The sequence below is a fragment of the Gekko japonicus genome, unplaced genomic scaffold (assembly GCF_001447785.1).
Source record: "Gekko japonicus isolate JY-2015 unplaced genomic scaffold, Gekko_japonicus_V1.1 scaffold2279, whole genome shotgun sequence".
NCBI classification, from domain to species: domain Eukaryota; kingdom Metazoa; phylum Chordata; class Lepidosauria; order Squamata; family Gekkonidae; genus Gekko; species Gekko japonicus.
In genome coordinates, this window is record NW_015165313.1 from 71640 (window position 1) to 95973 (window position 24334).

At 43.4% G+C, this 24334-nt stretch overlaps 1 protein-coding gene across 1 annotated transcript in view; it reads right to left on the minus strand.

Annotated features, from left to right (window-relative positions):
- Window positions 1-9550: 9550 nt before the first annotated feature.
- The window catches only part of LOC107109780 (zinc finger protein 493-like), a 26746-nt gene continuing 11962 nt past the window's right edge, over window positions 9551-24334 (minus strand). Inside the window, 2 exon segments of the mRNA XM_015410485.1 lie at window positions 9551-9664; window positions 12614-14660. Of these exon segments, the coding sequence (XP_015265971.1) occupies window positions 9551-9664; window positions 12614-14660 (2161 nt within the window).

The window sequence follows — 24334 nt, forward strand, 5'->3', positions numbered from 1 at the left end:
GCTTGAATTGCTTCTTTCCCAAAAAACCAACACCGCCTTCCCCCCTCCCCGTCCCTAAATTGCACCTGAAAACTCTGCCCTTCCAAACATGTCTTCTGAACGAAAGCTCCTACAGTGATTTCTGGGGGGAAGTGGTGAGGCAGGAAGGTCCATCAGCAATTGATGTCCTCTCCCCATTGTTTTTTTTCCTTGCCCTCTAGGAATTTCGATCTCGCTTCTTTTAACCACTGGATCACCCAAAAGCTCTGCCCCTTACGGAGGATTCGCCAAATCGGGATTTAGCCCTCGGCTGGGAAGCTGCTATTTTGGAAGAGAAGCCCGCAAGGAGGAGCGGGGAAACTACGGTCTTGGCCTCACCGTGGGAAACGAACCCGGGATTCTCCCAAGCGGGCTCGCAGCAGCAAGCCCCACCCCCCCTCTGCAAAATCCAGTGGAAAATGCATTTGGGCGGAAAGGGACTTGCAATAAAATGAGGGAGACTGGGAGAGGGGACATGCAAGATGGGAGGGGGGCAAGGCCCGGATTTTAATTTTTCGGGCTTGGGGACAGATTTGTAACACACCCTCCCCCCCCTCCCACGCCACATTCCTCCTCCCATACGTACAACCTCATGATGAGCCATGAACAAAAATTGCTTTAATTCTAAAATTACTCTTCAACAGCCTGCATGGCTGAAAAATGCCTGCCTCTCCTAGTTTGGTGTAATAACAACACCCGCCTGAGATTCCACACCTTTGCTGTGGTTTGGTCATTCAGAAGAGATTATGCACCAGTACCCTTCTGCCAACCTAGCAGTTCGAAAGCAAGAAATTGCAAGTAGATAAATAGGTACCGCTTCGGTGGGAAGGTAACAGCGTTCCCTGCAGTTTGGTGTCTAGTCACGCCGGCCACATGACCACGGAAACGTCTTCGGACAGCGCTGGCTCTTCGGCTTGGAAACCTGAGATGAGCTAGAGTCGGATTCGACTGGCTTCCGAGCAAGGGAAACCTTTACCTTTTGGGAAGGCTCTCCCAAGTCCTGAGGGGCAATTGGTTGTAAATCAGTGCAACTTTATGTATGAGTAGTGGCACTTCCTTTTTTTGAAACAACAGCAACAACAAAAGCACTGGGGGAAAACAAACCTCCCTGTTTTTCAGACGCACTCAGACAGTCTAGTTTAACCGCACTCCCTCTGCTCAAGAGAAAGGCCTCTGAGGCTGGGTCCAGAAGGTTGGGGTATTGGGGCTGCCAGGGGGAGGGGAGGGCTGCCGTCCTGCAAGGTGGGACCTGGCGACCCCCTGGAATTGCATCTGCTCTCCCACTACAGAGCTTAGTCCCCCTGGAGAAAATGGAGGCTTTGGAAGGTAGACTCTGTGGCATCGCACCCCAGTGAATTCCCTGTCCTTCCCGGGCGCCATCCCCAAATCTCCAGGAGCTTCCTAAACTGGATCAGAAATCCTAACCTCCCCCCCATACCCTGCTGGCGACAAGGGGGGACCTGGCAACCCTAAGGTGGGGACTGTAAGTCTCCTGGAGCTACAACCGATCGCCACCAGGGGTCATTTCGTAGAAAAAGAGGTGCAGGAGCTCATTAGCATAAGTATAACTTATTTGCATATGCCACACCCCCTGACATCACCGGAAGTGTGTCAGAAGGCAACACCCACCACTTAGGCTCCACTGGACCCTTTTGGATTGCTAGCTATTGAGGGGGGGGGGACGTGCAGATCTGCCCTCACAGAGGAGGGAGAGCTTGTACCTGAATAAACCTTGGTCTTAAAGGTGCCGCTGGACCAGGGATCCCTCTAAGCTGAGTTAGTGTGAGCTAGCTCAAAGTTTTCTAGCCTTTGGCTCACAGATTTTTGTCTCAGCTCAGGAAGGGATGGCTCCAGAGCAAACTAATTCATGCAGTGGCCAAATCACTTGCTCACAACTTTAATGCCAGTAGCTCACAAAGTAGAATTTTTGCTCACAAGACTCCACAGCTTAGAGGGAGGGAGAGCTTGTGTCTGAATAAAACTTGGTCTTAAAGGTGCCACTGAACTGTTTTGGGCCGGGGGGCCGGGGGGGGGGGCTCTGCAGCTTACCTGGCTGCTTCTTGCTCTGACTGGGGGCTGCTGGAAGCAGGGGGCGGGGCTTGTGGCATGTGCCCGCCCCCTGGTCTCCTTACTGCCGGAGCTCCGCTCCTGAGCGCTCCCACAGGAAATGACCCCTGATCGCCACACTGCTGAGATCAGTTGCCCTGAAGAACACAGCTCCTTCAGAGGGTGGACTCCAGGGCATTACACCTTGCTGAGATCTCTACCCTTCACCAAACCTCACTGTCTCCAGGCTTCACCCCCAAATCAAATAATCCGCCTTTCTCACAGGGACTCTGGGCAGATTATGCATAGTGAGCTAGTACACTTGCAAAAATGGGACATTCAGAAGGAGGAGGAGGAGATTGGATTTATACCCCGCCCTTCACTCGGAGTCTCAGAGTGGCTTACAAACTCCTTTCCCTTCCCCTCCTCACAACAGACACCCTGTGAGGTAGGTGGGGCTGAGAGAGCTCTAGCCCTGTATCCATTTTGAGGGTAGGCTTCCCAAACCGCGGCGGTGGATCCATGCGTCGTCGCAGGATCGCTGCCGCGGGGGGACAGCAATCCGCGCTGCACCGGCGTCGCCAGGATGTGACGCTACGCATCGCCCTGGCAACGTTGCCAGGGCGACGCGTAGCGTCACATCCTGGCGACGCGGAATATCTGAGAACCAGAAGAACTCTTTCCTGCATGCAAGGGGTTGCTTTCCTCCTTCCACAGGCTTCCTGCTGCCGCTGCATTTCCAATCGCTCCCTTGCTCTGTTTCAGGGGTGGCCAAACCGTGGCTTGGGAGCCACATGCGTCTCTTTCACACATATTGTGCGGCTCCTGGCAGGACAGCTGGGGAAGCGAAGGGTCTAAAAATAAAATAAATACATAATAAAGGGAACGGTTTGAAGATGGGGGAGCAAAAGGGGTCAATGAAATGGCTTGCATAGAAATGCGAGCCATTTCAGCGATCCCTCTCGCTCCCCCGCCCCGCTTTCCACCACGACCCCCCAAAACCACTGAGGGTCATGGATTGGGATGGACGCAAACCTCCAGTTCACAAACCATGAACTAGCCTAGTTTGTGATGCATTTAGGCTCATGACTAGGTTTGTGCCCATCCCTAACCATGACATCATCTGCCGCAGAGGCCGGGGACACCCCAGGAGCAAAGTTCTACTTTCCATCTTCAGTGGAATTCAGAGGCTCAAGCAGCCTGCACAGCAGGTAAAATACCCTGTCACCAGGTCTGGCCAACCTAACATTGCCTGACTGGGAGTGTGATGAGGTCAGTGTACGATGCCACACTGTTTTCAATAAAGCTTTATTTCCTTTAAAGGATCCTTGCCTGGAACTCACTGGAAGGTTCACTGCTTGTTATGAGCCCACGGGGCCCCATCCCTGCTCTAGAGTCTGATCTGCCCCGGGATAGAAGGCAGGGGGGACCTGAGGTGTGATGTTGTACCTGACATTTGGTGTGAGCAGTGGGATACTCAGGAGAACAGGAGTTAAGAGTCATGGCACTGCTGCACCTCTTTTAGGGATAGGGTTGCCAAATTTTAATTTCCTACCGGCGGGGGATCTTCTTGCCGGTCCGGGAGCCGCTTGGGGATGCGCGCGCGTGCGCGCCGCCAGGACATCACCGGGAGTGACGTCACACGCTGGGCGGGGCCATGCCGTTTGAGGGGAAAACAAAAACTTCTGGGTGACATGCACGCGGGGGTGGATTTTCCCCCAGGCCCCGATTCTGGCGCGCCGGAAATCGGGGCTCCGAAGCGGGGGATTCCCCGCCCCCCGGCTGCATTTGGCAGCCCTATTTAGGGAGAGAGCAGAAAAACATCTGGGACCTTCTGTGCGGAAGCAAATTAAATCTAGTGTTTTACGCTTAGATAAATGGAGTACGAGTTGCCAAGCTTGACGGGTTCGTTCTTTCTATTATTTTGGTCTTCCGATTCCAGAATCTTTGCCCTCTTACTGTAAATCTTTGATGGTCCTCAAATATAGAATATTGTTTTCCAAGGCAAGATTAAATGTTTTGCCTCTTGGGGAACTAGCGGGTAGATTTCTAGGGACCCCTTTTTCAGAACGACTTTGTAATTGTAATTCAAGTGATTTGGATACAATTTGGCATTTTCTCATTGACTGCAGAAAACACAATATGGCTCGTGAAAGATGGATCTCAGTGTATATTCAAAAATGGAGCCCTGTTACTAATCAGGAACTTGTAGTTAATCTCTTAGGTCCAAATGTGATCCAAATGTAACGTTGGCAGTGGCAAAGTTTTTATCTGTAACCCTGGGTGGTATTAAATGAATTGACTCTTTTAGGCAGTTAATATATATTTGGTAACCAAATTGTTTAATTTTGTGAAATTGTAACTGTAATTGTAATGTACTGTGTGTATATATGTTGTATTTTGTATTATATCCTATTTGCTTATGACTTATGGGTCTATGAGCAATAAAAATGAATGGAATGGAACATCTGGGGAAGCGGAAATATATTGAAGTGACCAGTGTCAGGTTGCACTGTCTAATTTCCAAAAATAACAAGGCCAGAGCAGTTTTCAGATATCCAGTGTCATTCGGTCAGAGGTCAGGTTTCCAGAAAACAATCAAGGCAGTGTCGACAGGTTCAGCATCTAATGAACATGTTGCGTCCAAGCCCAAAATCTTATCTTGGGAGATGTTATAGCCAGCAACTGAAAGTCATGTGTGCAGCTAGCTTCTCAGGAAGAATCCTGCAAAGATTCATTTTCATTACTAGTAGGCAGCTGGTGCTGAGCAGAGAAGTACACTGTGCTGTCTAGAATGTAAGTCAGTTCTCAGCCTTCTTCTGCAGCATTCCAAGGGTGCTGGTGACCCTGGAGAACCAGGGGTGGGTGATCAGCATTTGTCTGCTGGATCAGAACTGGAAGTGATTCTGAACCAACTCTTGACTACAGGTCAGGGAATGCCTGCACCTCATTTCCCTGCTGGTCAGCTTCTGTTAACTGTGGGCTGGTAACATGGGGCCCTGCCTCCTCTGAGGAGTCCTCACTGTCACTGAGCCCTGGCTGGTTCACAACAACCAGTATTTTTACCTATGGGGTGTGGGCATTGTCAGTATCAGGCTTTGAGTGCAGCCTATGTATGTTTCATTGTATGTACCCTTTCCCGTTCATTTGGTCAGATCAGAGGTTCAGCCTGTTGATGAGGCCTTTGATCTCTGACTTTTTGGATTTGCCTTGGGTTACCATTTGGGTTTCTCATAACATTTAAAAGACTAAACTCTAAGTGGCAGAAACTACCACCTTCTGGGGTCTTGGGTTACCTGGGAGCTGTGTTCCCTCTAAGTTGAGTTAATGTGAGCTAGCTCACAGTTTTTTAGCCTCCGGCTCACACATTTTTGTCTTAGCTCAGGAAGGATGGCTCCAGAGCAAAATAATTTAGGCAGTAGCCAAATCGCTTACTCACAACTTTAATGCCAGTAGCTCATAAAACAGAAATTTTGCTCACAAGACTCCACAGCTTAGAGAGAGCATTGCCTGGTAGTAGGTCAGATCTGAGCATTTTTTATTCTTATGGTTTATTTTTCGCTGAGACTCAAGGAGGATTACACAGTGTCAGACAGCTTAGATCAACAGGAATGGGACATCCAGGAAACAATTCAATAGAGACTGGGTTTACAAAAAAATCTGAAAATGAGCAGAAAACCTGGGGGAAAGAGCTGAAACCAAGCATAAGCATCTACATGTCATGTTTGATGGTACAGGAGTTACACAGAATGATAATGCATATGTCAGTACATACTGGACACCATAGTACAGACCACGGTCCCTGTCCCTTTACCAAATCATCTTACTGCAAACATTTCATTGCAGAATTCACAGAAAACCAGGAGAATTGCAGTCTTCCTGGCCTCCTCAGAAGAGAGTCAGTTTGGTGAAGTGGTTGGGAGCATGGACTCTAATCTGGGAGAACCGGGTTTGATTCTCCACTCCTCCACGTGCAGCTGCTGGTGTAACTTTGGGTCAGTTACAAGTTCTCTCAAGAGCAGTTATCTCAGAGCTCTCTCAGCCCCACCTACCTCACAGGGTGTCTGTTGTGGGGAGGAGGAGGGAAAGGAGATTGTAAACTGCTCTGAGAAGGGGCAGGGTATAAATCCAATCTCTTCTTCTCTTCTCTTCCCCCAGGCATTTGGCACAACACAGAATGCACATGAACAGGCAGTTGTTCTGCCCACTTGCAGGGAGGCACCTGCAGGAGGTCCTGCTCAGAGGAGCCAAGCTGTCCTGGTGGAGCAGAGGGGGAGAGGTGGTTCTGCAGGTATGAGGGACCCAGGCTGTGACGGCCTTTCTATGTGATGGTTAATCACTTCAATTAAGCCTGATAACAACAGCAATTCAAGCAAAATCACCAGTTAGGGTTTAACCGAGCAAACTTTCTGAGAGACTTATCTCTTCCAGTAGAATGAAATATATGAGGTCAGACTTCATATCTTGTGTCAGTAGAAAAAACAGTGAACTTCTTAGAGATAATGGCTTTATTTAAAATAAAGCATGCTCTTTGTATTAGGCAAGAATTTTATGAACAGGTGAAAGTTAATCATACAAGTACAGAAAATGCACACAATAAAAATCAGGTCTACTAACATTTCTCAAACTTCGCTAAATACATCAGCATTACAATTCTCTAAGATTTAGGCAGGTCAGTTTTTAAGTTGATAGGCAGAAGGCTATGAACAATGGAAAACCTGGCACATGTGATATGCTCACCCAATATAAGGTCTTTTCTGATGGGAAGCCACCAGTAGAAAGCCTGATTAGATCCATAGGCAACACTTTTTGCAGAGGTGACAAAGGAAGAGAAATAAAACTTTTGCACTTGAACATGTGAGTTCTCCAAATAAAACAATTGGACCCGAAAGTGATTATGCAAACAAGTAACTATACTAGATGGAGTAGAATATATTAAATTCTCTCCCCCCACCCCAAAACTTTAATTTTATTAACGAAATAAAACTAGGAGATATAAAAAAAATTGAGATCATACACAAACATCATGAAGAACCAAGCAAGCAAAAAGGTGGGGGGGGGGGAGAAAAAAGGAAAAAAGAGGGAAGGGTGACATAAAAGGCTTCCAATTTTCTCTACAAAAAATATAATTTTTATTATAAAGTTTTCCTTGCTTATATATAAAAAACAAGAACTCTCTTTTTAATTCCCCTTAAGCAAATTTCTTATTCAGAAAAACCTCAAATCTAGCCATCCTTATCTTTTTCATGCAAAAAGCCAATGAGAAGGTTCCCAATCTCTAATAAATGAAGTAATTATCTCTCCCTTAACCAATACTATGAATTTAACCGTAGCTACAAAGTCCAACTTCTTCTCCCCATTCTTCTACTGTAAGTATTGTTGGACATTTCCATTTCTGTGTGCGTCATTTTAATTGCTGTAGTCAATTATAGGAACAAAACCATAATTTCTTTCCAACTGATTGTCCATTAAACCAAACAAAAAACACTCTGGTTTCAGCTATATCTTAGATATCTTCTGCAAATTCCATGTCTTCCCCTTCCTTTTGTAAGAAATTGGCCAAAAGTAGTGTAATACTCTCTGATATTTTTGTCAGTTTCTTCTTGGATACCTCTCAGCCTCAGACAATATTCCTTTTCTCTCCAGTCCATAAGAACTAATAAACCCAAATGCCACTCAAGTTCTTCGTCAATCTGCTTTATTTTCTACAGCAACCACTTTATCGTTGATTTACATTACTTCTTCTGTGGTCCCTGCCACACGGCAGAAAAAAACCGAGGTGAAGCGCGGCTTTTACAAGCTGCGCCAAAGAACCCCGCCGCGGCGGGATCCCATGGATCCCGTTAGCAGCGCGTCATTGCTCCCTAGCACGATCAGATACCGGGGAGGAAGCTACGAGTGGGGGGGGGAGGCTGCCAAACTGCGCATGCTTGAGCATGCGCAGTACGGCAGAGGGCCGGGGATGCGGCGGCGGCAAGACGCGCCACCGATCCCACGGCCAGGATAACGTGGCACAACCGGATGAACCACCGAAGGCAGGTGGTTCATCTTTGACGTGCGGCATTGGAGGAAGGGCCGGGTTGGAGGCGAGAGCGCGACGCCAGCCAGATGTTGGCGTGGGATCGCGCCTGTTTAATGCGCCTCCAATTCGGCCCGCTCCCGGCCCAAACTGCCTCGTATGAACGGGGCCTCTAACATGCACTATTGTTCCTTCAAGCTTTTCCACATCAGCTTTCATTTTTTGTTTAGATTTCCCCAAATCCTCATTCATTATTTTCTCAAAAGCCACTTGTTTCCAAGATTCTCTAGTTTGCTTTTTATTCTGTGTCCCATTTCTTTGAGTAATTTCTGCATCATATCCAATGAGACAGACTGGCCTGGTGGGCCTTTCCTGTCAGGATTCTTTCTGGTAGACGTTACAAAATTAAATCCAAGATCCAAAGAAATAAAAACAGCAAGAGAACATTTTCAAATCAAATACTTTTACATTTAGCTGTCAGCAGTATGTGTACTTTCACCATGGCAACAAAGATTAAAAAAACAACAACCCCAAAGCAGGTACTCCAGAATGTTTTCAAAATCAGTTACTTTCATTTTTGACCATCAGCAATTTGTATCCTTTCACCATGGCAACCAAAGTCAAATAGTCCCAGAATGTCTCAGTCTTATCTTCTCTTATGGTATAATTGTCCACTAACAAGTAATCCTCCAAAGTAAATATAAGAACAGTCTCACAGCAGATGTGTCTTCTTTGCCTAAAAACTTTCACACATACGTACTTTCATTGAAAATAAAAGATTAAAAATTAGTAATGGAAAAAATAATTAAACCCTCATCTGTTTAGCTTCCCTGATTTCTCAGTTACGCCTTTTTGCCAAAGTTATTCTTTCCAAAATTCTTTTTAAAAATTTTAAATACCATGAGAGGTTACCTTAGCAGGGACTGTCTCTTTTGTCTTCAAGAAAATCTCTTTGGCTGAGATGATTATGTTAATATATCTTAAGAAGTGGAGCAGAATTCCATATGCAGCCAGGAGCTGGGTTCTAAATTCTAAGACCTCAGATCGCTCTTGGGAGGTGTCTGCAGAGCCTCTGCTTCAGCAGAAAACACCCAAGTAGCAACCTAAAGGTGCGTGTGTGGGTTATCTCTTTGATCTCCCTTTTAATCCAGGGAGATTTTGCCAACCAAAGAGCCCTTCTGGTCGGTAATTAGCTGTGTTGCATCTTCACTGCCCCTGAAGTCATCAGTCTGCCATTAAACCTCCCCCGGAGATCCTAACTGCCATTAAATTCTCAAAGCAAAGTTATAAGACAAAAGACAGCAGTTGTTTGGAATTCCAGAGCAATAAATCTACTATTTCTTCAGTTATACCAATAAACTGTCAAGGTTGAGAGGCGGTTCTGAACTTTTGGTACTTTTCCTGAGCAGGAGTTAAACTTTACAGAGGTTATGAAATTACACAATGCACACACATTCATAAATATAATTAAAACCATGAATATGTGACACATTTCCTCTCCCTTGTGTGTGTCCTTTGATGGGAAGTAAGGTGTGCACTCTGATGGAACCTTTTTCCACACTGCAGGCATTTGTATGGTTTATCCCCTGCGTGAATTCTTTAACAGGAAATACAACTGTCACTCTGACTCAAGCTTTCCCCACACTTCAGGCATTTATAGTGTTCCTCTCCTGTATGAATTCTTTGATGCAAAGTAAGAATTTAGCTCCATCTGAAGCTTTTCCCACACTCCAGGCATTTATGTGGTTACTCCCCTGTTTGTGTCCTTTGGTGGGAAGTAAGGTTTGCGCTCCGCCTGAAGCTTTTTAAAAAAATATATTTTTATTTAACTATTAAAAAACAAAAAACAGACAGACATCAAGAATACACCCCCCTCCCCGTAAAGAAAAACAACCTACAGTGTACCCATAACAACAGTAAAAAAGAGAGAAAAAGAAAAAAATGTGAAAAGCAAGCATATTAAGGCATTGATAGAGAGCACAACATTCAGCATAAATACAAAGAGAAGGAATTATTTTCCCTTCTTTTTTTTCCCTATAAACATGCATAATCTATATATCTAATACTGAAGGCGCCCCCGTGTGTGCAGATACCTAAATCCGCGCATCGGGGGCACCTGGGGGGGAGGGAGATTTTCGTGCACACTTGGGGCGGTCCCCAGGTGTGCACAAAAATCTGAAAACCCGGAAAAAATATCGGGGGGATACTTAAATCCCCCCAAAAGTGACAGAGCGTCCCCTGCACATGCGCAGGGAACGCTCTGCGAACTCCCTCGCCGGGGGGGGAGAAAGAAGCGAGGCCCAAGTGGCAAGCTGCTCAGGCCTCGCTTCGGAGCCGGCGGGGGGGAGAGAAAAGGAAAGGGGGAAAAATGTGAAAAGCAAGCATATTAAGGCATTGATAGAGAGCTCAACATTCAGCATAAATACAAAGAGAAGGAATTATTTTCCCTTCTTTCGAGTATCATGGGTCCCGCCCCTTGTTAATGTATAATTACAACATGATTAAAATATATAGAGAGAGGCTTATTTAACTTTATCCCATAATCTGAGGAAGGGCTTAAACATACTTTGGGTATTGTTCTGAGTTGTGTATAAAATAAAATTGTGCCATATTTCAAAAAAGTCTACAGTTTTGGCTTTGGATTTGATTATTCTAATTTGACTTGTTAATTTTTCAGCTATTGCAATCTGCCATAACTCCTAATATCATGTGTATAGTGTTAATAATTCTGCGGCTTTCCAGCTTTTAGCAACTGTCCTGCATGCTGCCATTAACATAAACACTATTAGATCTTTAGAAGTCACCTTTTCATTTTGTTTCTCCCATATTGTTAGTAGGGCCAAAGCTGGTGTAGTACAGATGGTTTGACATGTAATTTTTGCCATTTCTGCAAAAATTGTCTCCCAGAACGGTGACACTACTGGGCACAGCCACCACATATGAATATAATCACCTTGCTGATTACACTTTCTCCAGCATTTTTTGTTATTTGTGTTAGTTATTCTCGCAAGGCAAACTGGGGTGAAATACCATCTATGTAATAATTTCAAGGAGTTCTCTCTAAGAGCTATTGATATAGTTTTCCTTGTTTGGGTAAACCATATCTTATTCCAGATATTTTGCTCTACCTTTATTCCGACATCTTTCTCCCATATTATTTTCAACCCATTTAGCAAATTTGAGTCTATCTCAATTAGATATGCATATATTTTAGAGGTTACTCCTTTTAGACTTGTCCTGTGTTCCATTAAAATCTGTTCAAATTTCAATAGCTTTCTAGTCATGGTTTGCTTTACCATTGAGTTTACAATTAGGTAATGCAGTTGATATAGCGAAAACCAATTTAACTCTCCTTGCAATTTTTCTTTTAATTGCATCACAGTAAGGGGAGTCCCATCTAAATAAAGATCTCTCATTCTATAGATCCCTTTTTCTTTCCATCTAATATAACTTTCTGATTTATCCAAACATGAAAAATTAGGATGTAGTATGATAGGAATCAATGGGGATATCTCTGGTATCAGTTTATTTTTCCATTTAACCCAAGTTTTTATTGTAGTAAATAGGAAAGGGTTCTCTACCCGTTTAATATCTCTTTCTTTTTTCCCTCCAAAAACTACTTTCTCATTTAAATTTAGGTGTTTCCCATCTGCTTTCATGCTCACCCAAAACTTATCAGAAATTCCATTTAAATATGACACCAAGGCTCTTAATTGGTTTGCCTCATAGTATTTGCTTATATTTGGTTCTCCCCATCCTCCTTGATCTGCCCTTTTGTATCTTAAAGCCTTCATAAGTCTTGGTCTTTTACCTTGATGAATAAAATTGGTAAAGATTTTTTGCCAGCTAGCTAAATCCCTTGATGTGATATATATGGGAAGAGTTTGAACAAAGTAATTTAATTTTGGGAGTGCCATCATTTTGATAGCGTTGATTCTACCCATGATTGTCAACTGTAACTAGGACCATCTTTTAATCTCTTTTCTTATTTGTAAAATAACCGGATGGAAATTTAGCTGCTGTAGTTTATTTAAATTCTTTGAGATAGTAACTCCCAGATATTTAAATGATTTCTGATGTATGGAGAATCCTAATTCATTTCGAATTTCTATTTATGTATAGTATTCCAGACTTCTTATAATTTATACATAATCCTGCAATTTCCCCATAATCACGAATCTCCTTCATTAATTCAGGTAGTGCTTCTTTAGGATTAACCATTAATACAGCTATATCATCTGCAAACACATTAATTGTGTGTTCAAGTTTATTTATCTCTAAACCTTGAATTTGCTTATTAGCCCCTATTGCAATTGCCAGTGGTTCTAGTGAAAGGATAAAAAGCAAGGGGCAGCCCTGTTTAGTTCTTCTAGTCAGGGGAAAGCTAGCAGAATCAAAACCATTTATTTATACTCTAGCTTTGGACTTTTGATATACTGACTGAATTGCATTCATAAAATATTGACCAATATTTAATTTTCTTAGCAGTCTAATGATAGTCTTTTTCAACACTCCAGGCATTTATATGATTTCTCCCGTGTGAATTTTCTGATGAAAACAAAGGTGTGAACTCTGACTGAAACTTTTCTCACACTCTATGCACTTATATGGTTTCACCCCTGTGTGAATTCTTCAATGGGAAGTAAGAGCAGAACTGTCAGTGAAGCTTTTCCCACACTCCATGCACTTGTATGGTTTCTCCCCTATGTGAATTCTTAGATGGGAAGTAAAACTGGAACTGCCAGTGAAGCTTTTCCCACACTCTAGGCATTTATACGGTTTCTTCCTTTTGTGAATTCTTAGATGGCAAGTAAGGTGCACATTCTGGTTGAAGCTTTCCCCACACTCCAGGCATTTCTATGGTTTCTCCCTTGTGTGCATCCTTTGGTGGAAAGTAAGGTCTCTGTTCTGCCTGAAGCGTTTTCCACATTCCATGCAGTTATGATTTCTCCCCGTGTGAATTTTGTGATGAACATGAAAGTGCGAACTCTGACTGAACCTTTTCCCACACTCCAGGCATTGATATGGTTTCTCCCCTGTGTGCGTTCTTCGATGGGAAGTAAGATTGGAACTTTGACTGAAGCTTTCCCCACATTCCAAGCATTTGTATGGTTTCTCCCCTGTGTGAATTCTTCGATGGGAAGTAAGAGCAGAACTGTGAGAGAAGCTTTTCCCACACTCCAAGCATTTATATGGTTTCTCCCCTGTGTGAATCCTTTGATGGGAAGTAAGGTGGTCACCCCGAAAGAAGCTTTTCCCACATTCCAGGCATTTATATGGTTTCTCCACTTTGTGAATTCTTTTATGTGAATTAAGGTAATCATGGCGACTGAAGCTTTTTCCACACTCCAGGCATTTATATGGTTTCTCCCCTGTGTGAATTCTTTGATGGAAAGAAAGACTGGAACTGTAAGTGAAACTTTTCCCACAGTCCAGGCATTTGTATGGTTTTTTCTCTGTGTGAAGTCTTTGATGGGAAGTAAAACTGGAACTGTCAGCGAAGCTTTTCCCACACTGCAGGCATTTATATGTATTCACTCTTGTGTGCGTCCTTTGGTGAGAAGTAAGGTGTGCACTCTGACGGAACCTTTTCCCACACTGCAGACATTCATATGGTTTCTCCCCTTTGTGAATTCTTAGATGGGAAGTAAAGCTTCCAATGCGACTGAAGCTTTTCCCACACTCTAGGCATTTATATGGTTTCTCTCCTGTGTGTGTTATTTGATGGGAAGTAAGATTGGAATTCTTGATGAAGCTTTTCCCACACTCCAGGCATTTGTAAGGTTTGGCCCCTGTGTGAATTCTTTGATGAGAGTTAAGGCTTCCACTGTGCCTAAAGGTTTTTCCACACTCCAGGCATTTATATGGTTTCTCCCCTGTGTGAATTTTTTGATGGAAAGTAAGACTGGAACTCCATCTGAAGCTTTTCCCACACTCCGGGCATTTATATGGTTTCTCCCCCTTGTGAATTATTTGATGCAAAGTAAGAATGTTATTCCTTCTGAAGCTTTTTCCACACTCCAGGCATTTGTAAGGTTTGGCCCCTGTGTGAATTCGTTGATGGGAACTAAGACTGTTACTCCGTGTGAAGCTTTTCCCACACTCCAGGCACTTATATGGTTTCTCCCCCGTGTGAATTTTCTGATGAACACGAAGGGATGAACTCTGACTGAAGCATTTTCCACACTCCAGGCATTTATATGGTTTCTCCCCTGTGTGAATTTTCTGATGAACACGAAGGGATGAACTCTGACTGAAACTTTTTCCACATTCCAGGCATTTATATGGTTTCTCCCCTGTGTGAATTTTCTGATGACTATGAAGATGTGAACTCTGACTAAAACTTTTCCCACACTCCAGGCATTTATACGGTTTCTCCCCTGTGTGAATTCTTCGATGGGAAGTAAGTTTTCCACTCTCAGAGAAGCTTTTCCCACACTCCAGGCATTTATATGGTTTCTCCCCTGTATGAATTCTTTGATGGATAGTAAGACTGGAACTCCCACTGAAGCATTTCCCACACTCCAGGCATTTATATGGTTTCTCCCTTGCATGAATTCTTTGATGGGAAGTATGACTTGAACTCTGACTGAAGCTTTTCCCACTCTCCAGGCTTTTATATATTTTCTTTCTGTTAGACATCCTTCGTTGAATATTTATAATTGATATTTCACTGAAGCTTTCCCCACTCTCCAGGCTTTTATATATTTTCTTTCTGTTAGACATCCTTCGTTGAATATTTATAACTGATATTTCAGTGGAATTTTCCCTGCTTGCATAGCACTCATTCCGGTTGTCTCCTTGACATATCTTTTGCCATAGGGAGTCATCCCCCTTTAAAAGCCTGGAATTATTCCTCCCTTTAGGTGGGTGTTTTCCATCCTCCTTCCTTGCTGCATCCAAATATTCAAACTTCTCTTTCACAGCTGAATATGTATTATCTTCTTCCATCCATAGGTGTTCTGCTTCATTCACTGACTGCCACACATTTCCTGCTAAAAGAAAGGGATAGTTGTGATAATATGACACTTTCCACAAATACCTAATTTTGATCTAGTCCATGGGGTCGCGAAGAGTCGGACTCGACTGTGCGACTGAACAACAACAACAAAGACTAGCAAGTTTTTCTGAGTCAAGGTTCCCTTTGTTATACTTGATTCAGAATGGAGATCACTCAGTCTTTATATCCCAGTCAGAGGGCGAGAGGGGTGTCAGAGGTACTATTGCAAATTCTAATTAACTAGATTAGGACACAGGCAAAACGCTTAGGGGCAGAACAGAAATGTTTCGCATCTGTGAGATATGAATCCCTGTTCACCTCTGGGGGGGTCCACTGCTCTGAATTTGTAAATGAACTTAAGTTCAGCAGTCATGCATTTTAATTTCTCCTTGAAGCTTTTCTATTTAAGGACTGCTGCTCTTAGGTCCATTTATTCTTTTATATAGGGATTGACCTGTTTGTCCGACCAACCAAGTGGAAGGCCATTGCTGTCATTTGCTGACACATACAACCTTGGAAGATAACAAGTGAATGAACCCGAGATGAATGAACCTGAGATGGTATGCCTGGTGTTCTTAGGTCTTGTGATGGTGTTGTCCGAGTGAACTTGGGGACAGAGTTTGTTTCAGGCCCTAGACTCAGATTCTGTGTCCATGTTAGGAAAGGCATTGCTCTGGGTTAGGAGCTGCTTAAAGTTAAGAGGCAAGAAAAGGTTTGCCTACCAATGCCTATGAGAGAGGTGTATCATCGTCCGGCATAGGTTGTTAATGATGCCCTGAAATGGTTTTATCTGAGAGCTGTATGTGATCAGCAGTAGTGAACGTGAGTACATAAGAAAAGCCCTGATGGGTCAGACTAATGGTCAGTTTAGTCCAGCATCCTCTCTCACACAGTGGCCAACCAGTTGCTCTGGAAGGCCAACAACAGGGCATAGAGGACTTTACAAGGGAGAAAGAAGAAGGTAATTTGTTAAGAGAGAGACAGCCATTCATCCTGGAATATATGGCAGAGGGTCTGAAGAAAGATGATGATAGGAGAAGAAGGTAGTCTAATGAGAACAAGAAAGCGGAAACTATGAAGTTCTTTCTCTTTAACATCACGGAGATAAATCTGAGATCTAGGGAAAAAAAAGAGGGTTTTTTTTCCTTTTTGAGTTTCCCTATGCTCAGATGTCCTAGTGTGCTGCCAGGCTAGGGATGGTATACATAAATACTGGTACTGACACAGTCAAAGACGGGGAAAAATAACAAAAATTGTGTACCAACAATATTTAACAAAATAGAAATGTATATGCTGAATGAAGAAACAAACCATATGTCTAATGGTAATTCCTATGACAGTAAGAAGGACATCATGAACATACATTCACAATTGCATAAATAACTAACAAAGGAATAGTGTAAAAAGTCCAATAAATGTACAAATTAGGGACGCACCTTTAGTAGATCATTTTATGAATTTTGAACATGAGGCTGACTCAAGGTTTTTTGGTATATTTAAGTATCACAAAAAGAGATATAATAATTGTGATGTATCCAAACTGCTTTTACAGCAGGAGGCAAAGTGGATTTTTAAGCTGAAGTCTATGCATCCTAGAGGGTTGAATCAGAATATAGATTATGCATGTTTTTGTAGTTGGATACATTGTTGATATGTTAAAAATTTCTTCTGATATAAAGTCCCTGCTAGTCTGAGCAGACAGTACTGAGCTAACTTGCTGCAAGAGAAGGCAGCTCCCTTGTCTTAGGTTTTCCTCTTCCACAGAAAATAAACACCCCGCCGGACTTCTGGGTAACGGCTCAGCATTGTGGGCGACTCTCGGGATGCTCCTGAGGGCACCCGTCCTTTCTTGTTTCCCTTGAAGTCCTCCGGTCCTTGCAACCACTTTGGGCACCACCCAACCTCTCTGAGCAGGAGACTCGCTCGGTCACCCCGCAATCGGCGGGTTGGGGGGAGAGACTGTTTCATCTTGACGCAGGATCAAGAAATGGAGCGAAACATGGCTGCCATGTATTTGCTACAGCTGTGATGACCACCCGTTTTTAGAGATTTGACTATGCAACTAAATTCAGCACATCGCAGTGACGATGTGAATACGCGCATGTTCAAGTAAAAATAAGGAAGATTTCTTCTTAAATACCCCCTATGAATATTTCCATATTTGAGAAGAGATTGGGAACAAAGATAGTTGTGGCATGGCGGGGGTAAGAATTAACTTTATCTATTTGAATTACCAAGCTTCAAGAGCAATATTTACAGAACAGTTGAGTCATATCATCATTGCTGGACTTTTGAAATTTCAATCTTTATGGTGTTGGAATGTTAGAGTGAAAAAATAGCGTTAGTAGTGGATAATGAAGAGATAGACTAGAATACAGAAATTGGAGACCTTACTTTGGAACAATTCCAAAAACTTCTGATAGACGAAATTCAACAAGCAGTTAAAACAGCTTGTAAGAACTCATTTGAAAGAATTTATTTTTGGATGTGGAAAACAACAAAGAGAGAATACAGTCTCAGCAGAGTGGGGGAAGAACAGGACTATTGTCATGAGAGGGAAGTACACGATATGCTGTCTTTACCTGTGAAAAAGGAGATTGAGGAGATTTATACTAACAGAATATGTTGCCCAAAAAAGTCAGCAATTTATTTACCAGAACTGGAAATGGTAAAAGGAGAATTTTCAATTTTTTCATCTGAAAAAAATATCAAGGTGGCAAAAAAAAAGAAAAGAAGCAAGGGGTCACGTGTTTGTAAGAATAACAAAAGACTGATGATTGGCTCGTGGAAATATAGAAGGGAAAATCTGGAAACTAAACTTCACGTATACAAAAAACAGAAGGCATTTAAATGAGATTGAAAAAAAGAAGGATGTTACAGAAACACGAGGTGGGGAAAAAGAGACAAGAATTATGATTGGTGGTTTAGTATATTTTTCCAGGAATGGGTTTGGTAAGAATGAAGATGATTACACTGCAATTGTTATATAGGAAGATGAGAAGCTATGCACTATTGGTAAATTAGTAATTTTTTGTTTCGGATTATTTGAAGAGAATTTCTTTCCCCCCTTTTTTCTTTTTTTTCTTCTTTTGGTGGGGTTTTGCTATATGTATAAATGAGGGAATGAGATCTAACATAATGTAAAATTTATTTGTAGGAAGAGGTGGGTTAAGATATCTTTTTACGTATGGGTTTGATAAGAGTGAGAGTGATTATATTACAACTGCTATAACAGGAAAATGAGAAAATATACAGTATCCTGTCTCCGCTTTTTGTCTTTGCTATACGTATAATGGAGGAAAGGAGACTTATTACACTGTAAACCCTATTGTGGGGAAAGGAGAAGTTATTTATTATTTGTATATGCTACCCATAGTATTTTGCTTATTGTTAATTTTGTATCTTTTTCAATATTTTGAATGTGGGTAAATATGATCAAATCTGTTGTTGTTTTTTCAGGGTAGCAATTAGTAGTAATAGCATAGTAAAAAGATAGTAAATAGGAAGATAAGTATTAATTTTGTATTCTTGTATTTTGAAGAACCGGATAGTATGTGGATTGTAGAATAAAAGTAAGTTGTAACTTCTGGCTGCTAACTGCCCTAAGTAGAAAGTAAGCTATTGACTACTCCAATTAATTACAGTGGCTCTATAGGTATTAAAAGTGATTAATAACAGAATGTAAATGTTAAGATAGATTTTTTCATTTGATCTATAATTTTGATAAATTATTTGCCTCATTATTGGATCAACTTAGAAGAACTTGAAATACGTGGTGTGTAGTAATTTTCAGATAATATTATACGGGAGGAAATCTATAATTAATGTAATATTTCATGTATGATCATTGTGATGTGTAAAAATTGGCTTTGTCTCAATTTATTTGAAAACCAATAAATATATTATTAAAAAAATTTCTTCTGAAATATTGCTTTAAATGTACATTGAACTGAGTTATTGAAGACATCTGGGAACTTCGGTGCTGGAAGCATTTATTGCGTTGTAGGGGAGTTGCCCTCACAAGTAATGCGTCTGCATGGAGACAGACTGATACAGAAAAGGTGTGGAATGTTCCCTCTTGAATTTTGATACCAGTATGGGATTAATAATTGGGATTTTACTCTTTATTGAATTGAAGTTTTGGTGTCATGGTAAATGTCGTGAACTTCTTATAGAACAGATTGGAATGTTGGTTCTTCTTTGAAAAAGCTTCAGGGCGAAATGAGACAGTCATTGGCTAGCATGCTCGTTAGAGAATCTTCAAGATCTTCTCATTTGGAACCACCCTTCTGGAGCGACAATTTGTACATTTATTGGACTTTTTGCACCATTCCTTTATTAGTTATCTACACAACTGTGAATGGTGTAATGACCACTTTGGCCTTTCACCCTTCCTTTTTTATTCTTTTTGCACATGTTCAGAAAGCAACACCTGGTCTTGATTTACATATATACTAACTTCTGGATGTGTTTCTTTTTGTAATAGTATTATTGACCACTGAGGAAGGCCCATATGGCCCTATGATATATCCATCAACTGTGTATTTGAAATCATCAGCTTTGTATGTAAAATCACTACAGTTAATGTAAAGCTCATGTTGATGTTCTATGTAGTCTGATATTCAGACCATTTGTTTTAAACCTTTTAATCTTTGCCATAGTGTATACTATATAAATATATATATATATTGATAATATTTAGCTTTAGGTAGCTTGACCCTTGTAACATCATCGTTAAAGTTTGGGTTGAGTTTGTCTTTCCCTTTTTCATCCTGTTATCTGGCTCATGAGCCCTGGTATGAGGGAGGAAAGGTAGAAGGCTTGGGGGTGGGTGGGAGTTTTCAAAGTCACCAGCCCTTGGAAGGAAGCGCAGGCAACACACAGTCCCCAAGACAGGTATCTTAAGCCCCTACCTGCCAATCCCTCCTCTTCATCAGAGCCCAGGAGGAACAGTTCTTCCTCGTCTTCCAGCCTGGATATGAGGTCAGGTTTGGCAATCAGAGGTCCTCCTGTTTATCGGGGGGAAACCACACACAATGAGACCTCTTCTGCGTGCCCATACAGTCAACAATTCCAAACCAGCAGAAAATGGCCAGACTCCGGTAGCATCATAAAGACTAACAAAATTTGTGGCACGGGATGAGCTTTTGTGAGTCATGGCTCACCACTTCTGTTCACAGTGACACATGAAAGCCCATTCCCCTGCCACAAATTTTGTTAGTCTTTAAGGGGCTACAGGACTCTTGCTCTTTTCTGCTGCTACGGACAGACTTGATCCAAGCCAGGTTGATTGTTTCTCCAGAAACAATGGAGGACAGTATGGGGTCAAGGCCAATGCTCCGTCTGATCTGCGGAGTCTTGGGAGCAAAAATTCTACTTTGTGAGCTACTGGCATTAAAGCTGTGAGCGAGCCATTTGTCTTACTGCATAAATGAGTTTGCTCTGGAGCCATCCCTTCCTGAGTTAAGACAAAAATGTGTGAGACGGAGGCTAAAAACCTGTGAGCTAGCTCACACTAACTCAGCTTAGAGGGAACACTGGTCAAGACTCATCTCACTTTTGTTATCCTGAGACTCTGCAGGAGCATGTACATGTGCACCCACTCTGGGCCTCTTGGAACCTCAGCCTATGTATGCACAGACTGCAGATGGGTGCAGCATTTCCGCACAAAATAGTGAGACGAGTCTTTTAAAAGGGTTGATTCTTATTCAGCGTAAAGAGATATACTGAAGGGAAGACAGAAGGGAAGTTGGCAGCTGGCCGGCAGGGGGGGGGGGGGGGGGAGGCAGAGCTGGGCTGGAGACACGGCCAGAAACGGGGTAGACAGGAACCAGGGAATGAAAGGATCTAGAAAGGGACACTGGGAGGCTACCTGGCAGAAACCAGGAGCAGCATCACAGCGACAGGGAGAAATACTATGGAGACTGTGGGCCATAGTGAGAGAAAGAGGGAGAAAGTAGGTCATAGCTGCCAATTGAAGAGTCTCTCTCTCTCTCTCTCCTTAAGGTTAGTGGTAGGTTATTTATTTATTTTATTCTATTTATATCTGGGAGAACCAGGTTTGATTCCCCACTCCCCCTCCACATGCAGCTGCTGGTGTGACCTTGGGTCAGTCAAAACCTCTTTCAGAGCTGTTCTCTCACAAGCAGTTCTCGAAAGAGCTCTCTCAGCCCCACCTACCTCACAGTGTGTCTGTTGTGGTGAGGGGAAGGGAAAGGAGACTGTAAGCCAGTCTGAGAATCCTTCAGGTAGTGAAGGGCAGGGTATAAATCCCTCCTCCTCTTCTATACCCTGCCCTCCCTGCAAGCGGGCTAAGGGTGAGTTAAAGGTCACATAAGACGTGACACATAAGACGTGACGTAAGCTTCCAGAAAGCTTTTGATAAAGTTCCTCATCAAAGGCTCCTAAGTAAGCTCAAAAATCATGGGATAAAAGGACAAGTCCTTTTATGGATCAAAAACTGGCTAATTAATAGAAAACAGAGAGTGGATGATACGAAGTTGTTCAGGGTGGTGAAAACCAGTGAGGATTGTGAGGCACTCCAAGGGGATCTGTCAAGGATGGGCGAGTGGGCGTCAACATGGCAAATGGGGTTCAATGTGGCCAAGTGCAAGGTGATGCACATTGGAGCCAAAAATCCTAAATATAAATACACGTTGATGGGGTCTGAACTGGCAGAGACTGATCAAGAGAGAGATCTTGGAGTTGTAGTAGATAACTCACTGAAAATGTTGAGACAGTGTGTGACTGCAATAAAGAAGGCCAATGCTATGCTGGGGATTATTAGGAAGGGTATTGTAAACAGATCAGCCAATATCATAATGCCCCTATATAAATCAATGGTGAGACCTCATTTGGAATACTGTGTGCAGTTCTGGTCACCACACCTTAAAAAGGATATTATAGCTTTGGAAAAAGTGCAGAAAAGGGCAACTCGAATGATAAAAGGGTTGGAACACTTTCCCTATGAGGAAAGGTTAAAGCGCTTAGGGCTCTTTCGCTTGGAGAAACGATAACTGAGGGGAGATATGATTGAGGTTTATAAGATTATGCATGGGAAAGAGCAGGTAGAGAAAGAGGTACTTTTCTCCCTTTCCCACAATACAAGAACTTGTGGGCACTCCATGAAATTGCTGAGCGGTCGGGTTAGAACGGATAAAAGGAAGTACTTCTTCACCCAAAGAGTGATTAACACATGGAATTCACTGCCACAGGAAGTGGTGGCGGCTACAAGCATGGACGGCTTCAAAAGGGAATTAGATAAGCATATGGAGCAGAGGTCCATCAGTGGCTATTAGCCACAAGGTATAGATAGGGGCTCTGGGGCAAGTGATGCTCTGTCTTCTTGGTGCTTGGGGGGGGTCAACAGTGGGAGGGCTTCTAATGTCCTGGCCCCACTGGTGGACCTCCTGAAGGCCCCTGGTATTTCTGGCCACTGTGTGATACAGAGTGTTGGACTGGATGGGCCTTTGGCCTGATCCAACATTGGCATCTCTTATGTTCTTATGTGACAGTAAAACAACAGAATATCACAATATTATAAAGGTAAAAATTTAAAAGCTGGGAGAACAATAACAACACCAGCATAAGACACCTTGGTGGCGATGCTATGATGTGTGCCTTCTGAGTGGCGCCAGATATGTTGGCGACTGGACACACAGCCAGGGCTACCGGCAGGGGAGGCCAAGAGATGGAAGAATGGGGACACCTGCCGCCTCAACTAAAAGCCCGGCGGAACAGCTCCATCTTACAAGCCCTGTGGAATCGCAGTAGATCCCACAGAGCCCTAATCTCAATGGATAGCTTGCTCCACCAGGCAGGGGGCTAGGGCTGAAAAAGCCCCGGCCCTAGTTGAGGCTACTTCGACGTCCTTCGAGCCAGGGACCACCAGAAAATGTCGATCCATTGAGTGCAAGGCTCCACGGGGCACATATGGGGAGAGACATATAGGGTTAGATGGAGGAACCTGACCTGAAATTTATGGCTGAGTCACAGACCTTATATACTTCCTCTCCAGTGTTCCTTCTAAGCTGAGTGAGTGTGAGCTAGCTCCCAGTTTTTTAGTCTCCGGCTCACACATTTTTGTCTTCGCTCAGGGGGGATGGCTCCAGAGCAAAGTAATTTATGCAGTCGCTAAACAGCTCGCTCACAACTTTAATGACAGTAGCTCACAAAGTAGGATTTTGGCTCACAAGACGCCACATCTTAGAGGGAGCGTTGTTCATCTACCAGATCTTTTGGGGGAGGGGTATCCTGTGAGAGTGGAGTCAAATCACACTGTCTTGTTTGCTACTTCCAGGATTCAAGTGACTTATTTCCTTTGCCCGTCTCTACCGGAAGCAATGCAAACCGTGATCTGAGATCCATTCAGAAACGACCATTCAGGACTTGCTCACAGATGTGTTGGGAGCCTGAAGGTGGGAGTTTTTCTCCCCTTTATGAGTAGCTCAGGAAGCAGTAGTCATGTATGGCTGCGAGAGTTGGACTGTAAGGAAGGCCGAGCGCTGAAGAATAGATTCTTTTGAACTACGGTGCTGGAGAAGACTCTTGAGAGTCCCTTGGACTGCAAGAAGACCAAATCAGTCAATCCTCAAAGAAATCAACCCTGACTGTTCCCTGGAAGGCCAGATAATGAAACTGAAGCTCAAATACTTTGGCCACCAAATGAGAAGGGAGCACTCACTGGAGAAGACCCTGATGCTGGGAAAGATTGAAGGTCAAAGAAGACGGGGACGGCAAAGGATGAGATGGTTAAAATCAACCCTGACTGTTCCCTGGAAGGCCAGATAATGAAACTGAAGCTCAAATACTTTGGCCACTAAATGAGAAGGGAGCCCACACTGGAGAAGACCCTGATGCTGGGAAAAATCGAAGGTCAAAGAAGACGGGGATGGCAAAGGATGAGATGCTTAGACAGTGTCAAAGATGCAACGAACATGAAATTGAGCAAACTTCAGAGGACGGCGGAAGACAGGAAGGCTTGGCGTGATCTGGTCCATGGGGTCGCGAAGAGTCGGACTCGACTGTGCGACTGTGCTCTCTCCCAGTTGGCCCCCCCGGGGTTCTCGGTCCTTCACCAATCACGGACTAAGGGGCGGGGAGGAGGAGTGGCTATGTTCATTCGAGAGGCTTACTCCTTCAGGGCACTTCCGGCTGTGGAGATCGCGGGCATGGAGTGTGTCGGGGCGATGCTGGAGGCTGAGGAGAGTTTGGCGATTTGGGTGGTGTACCGACTGCCTAGCGCACCGGCC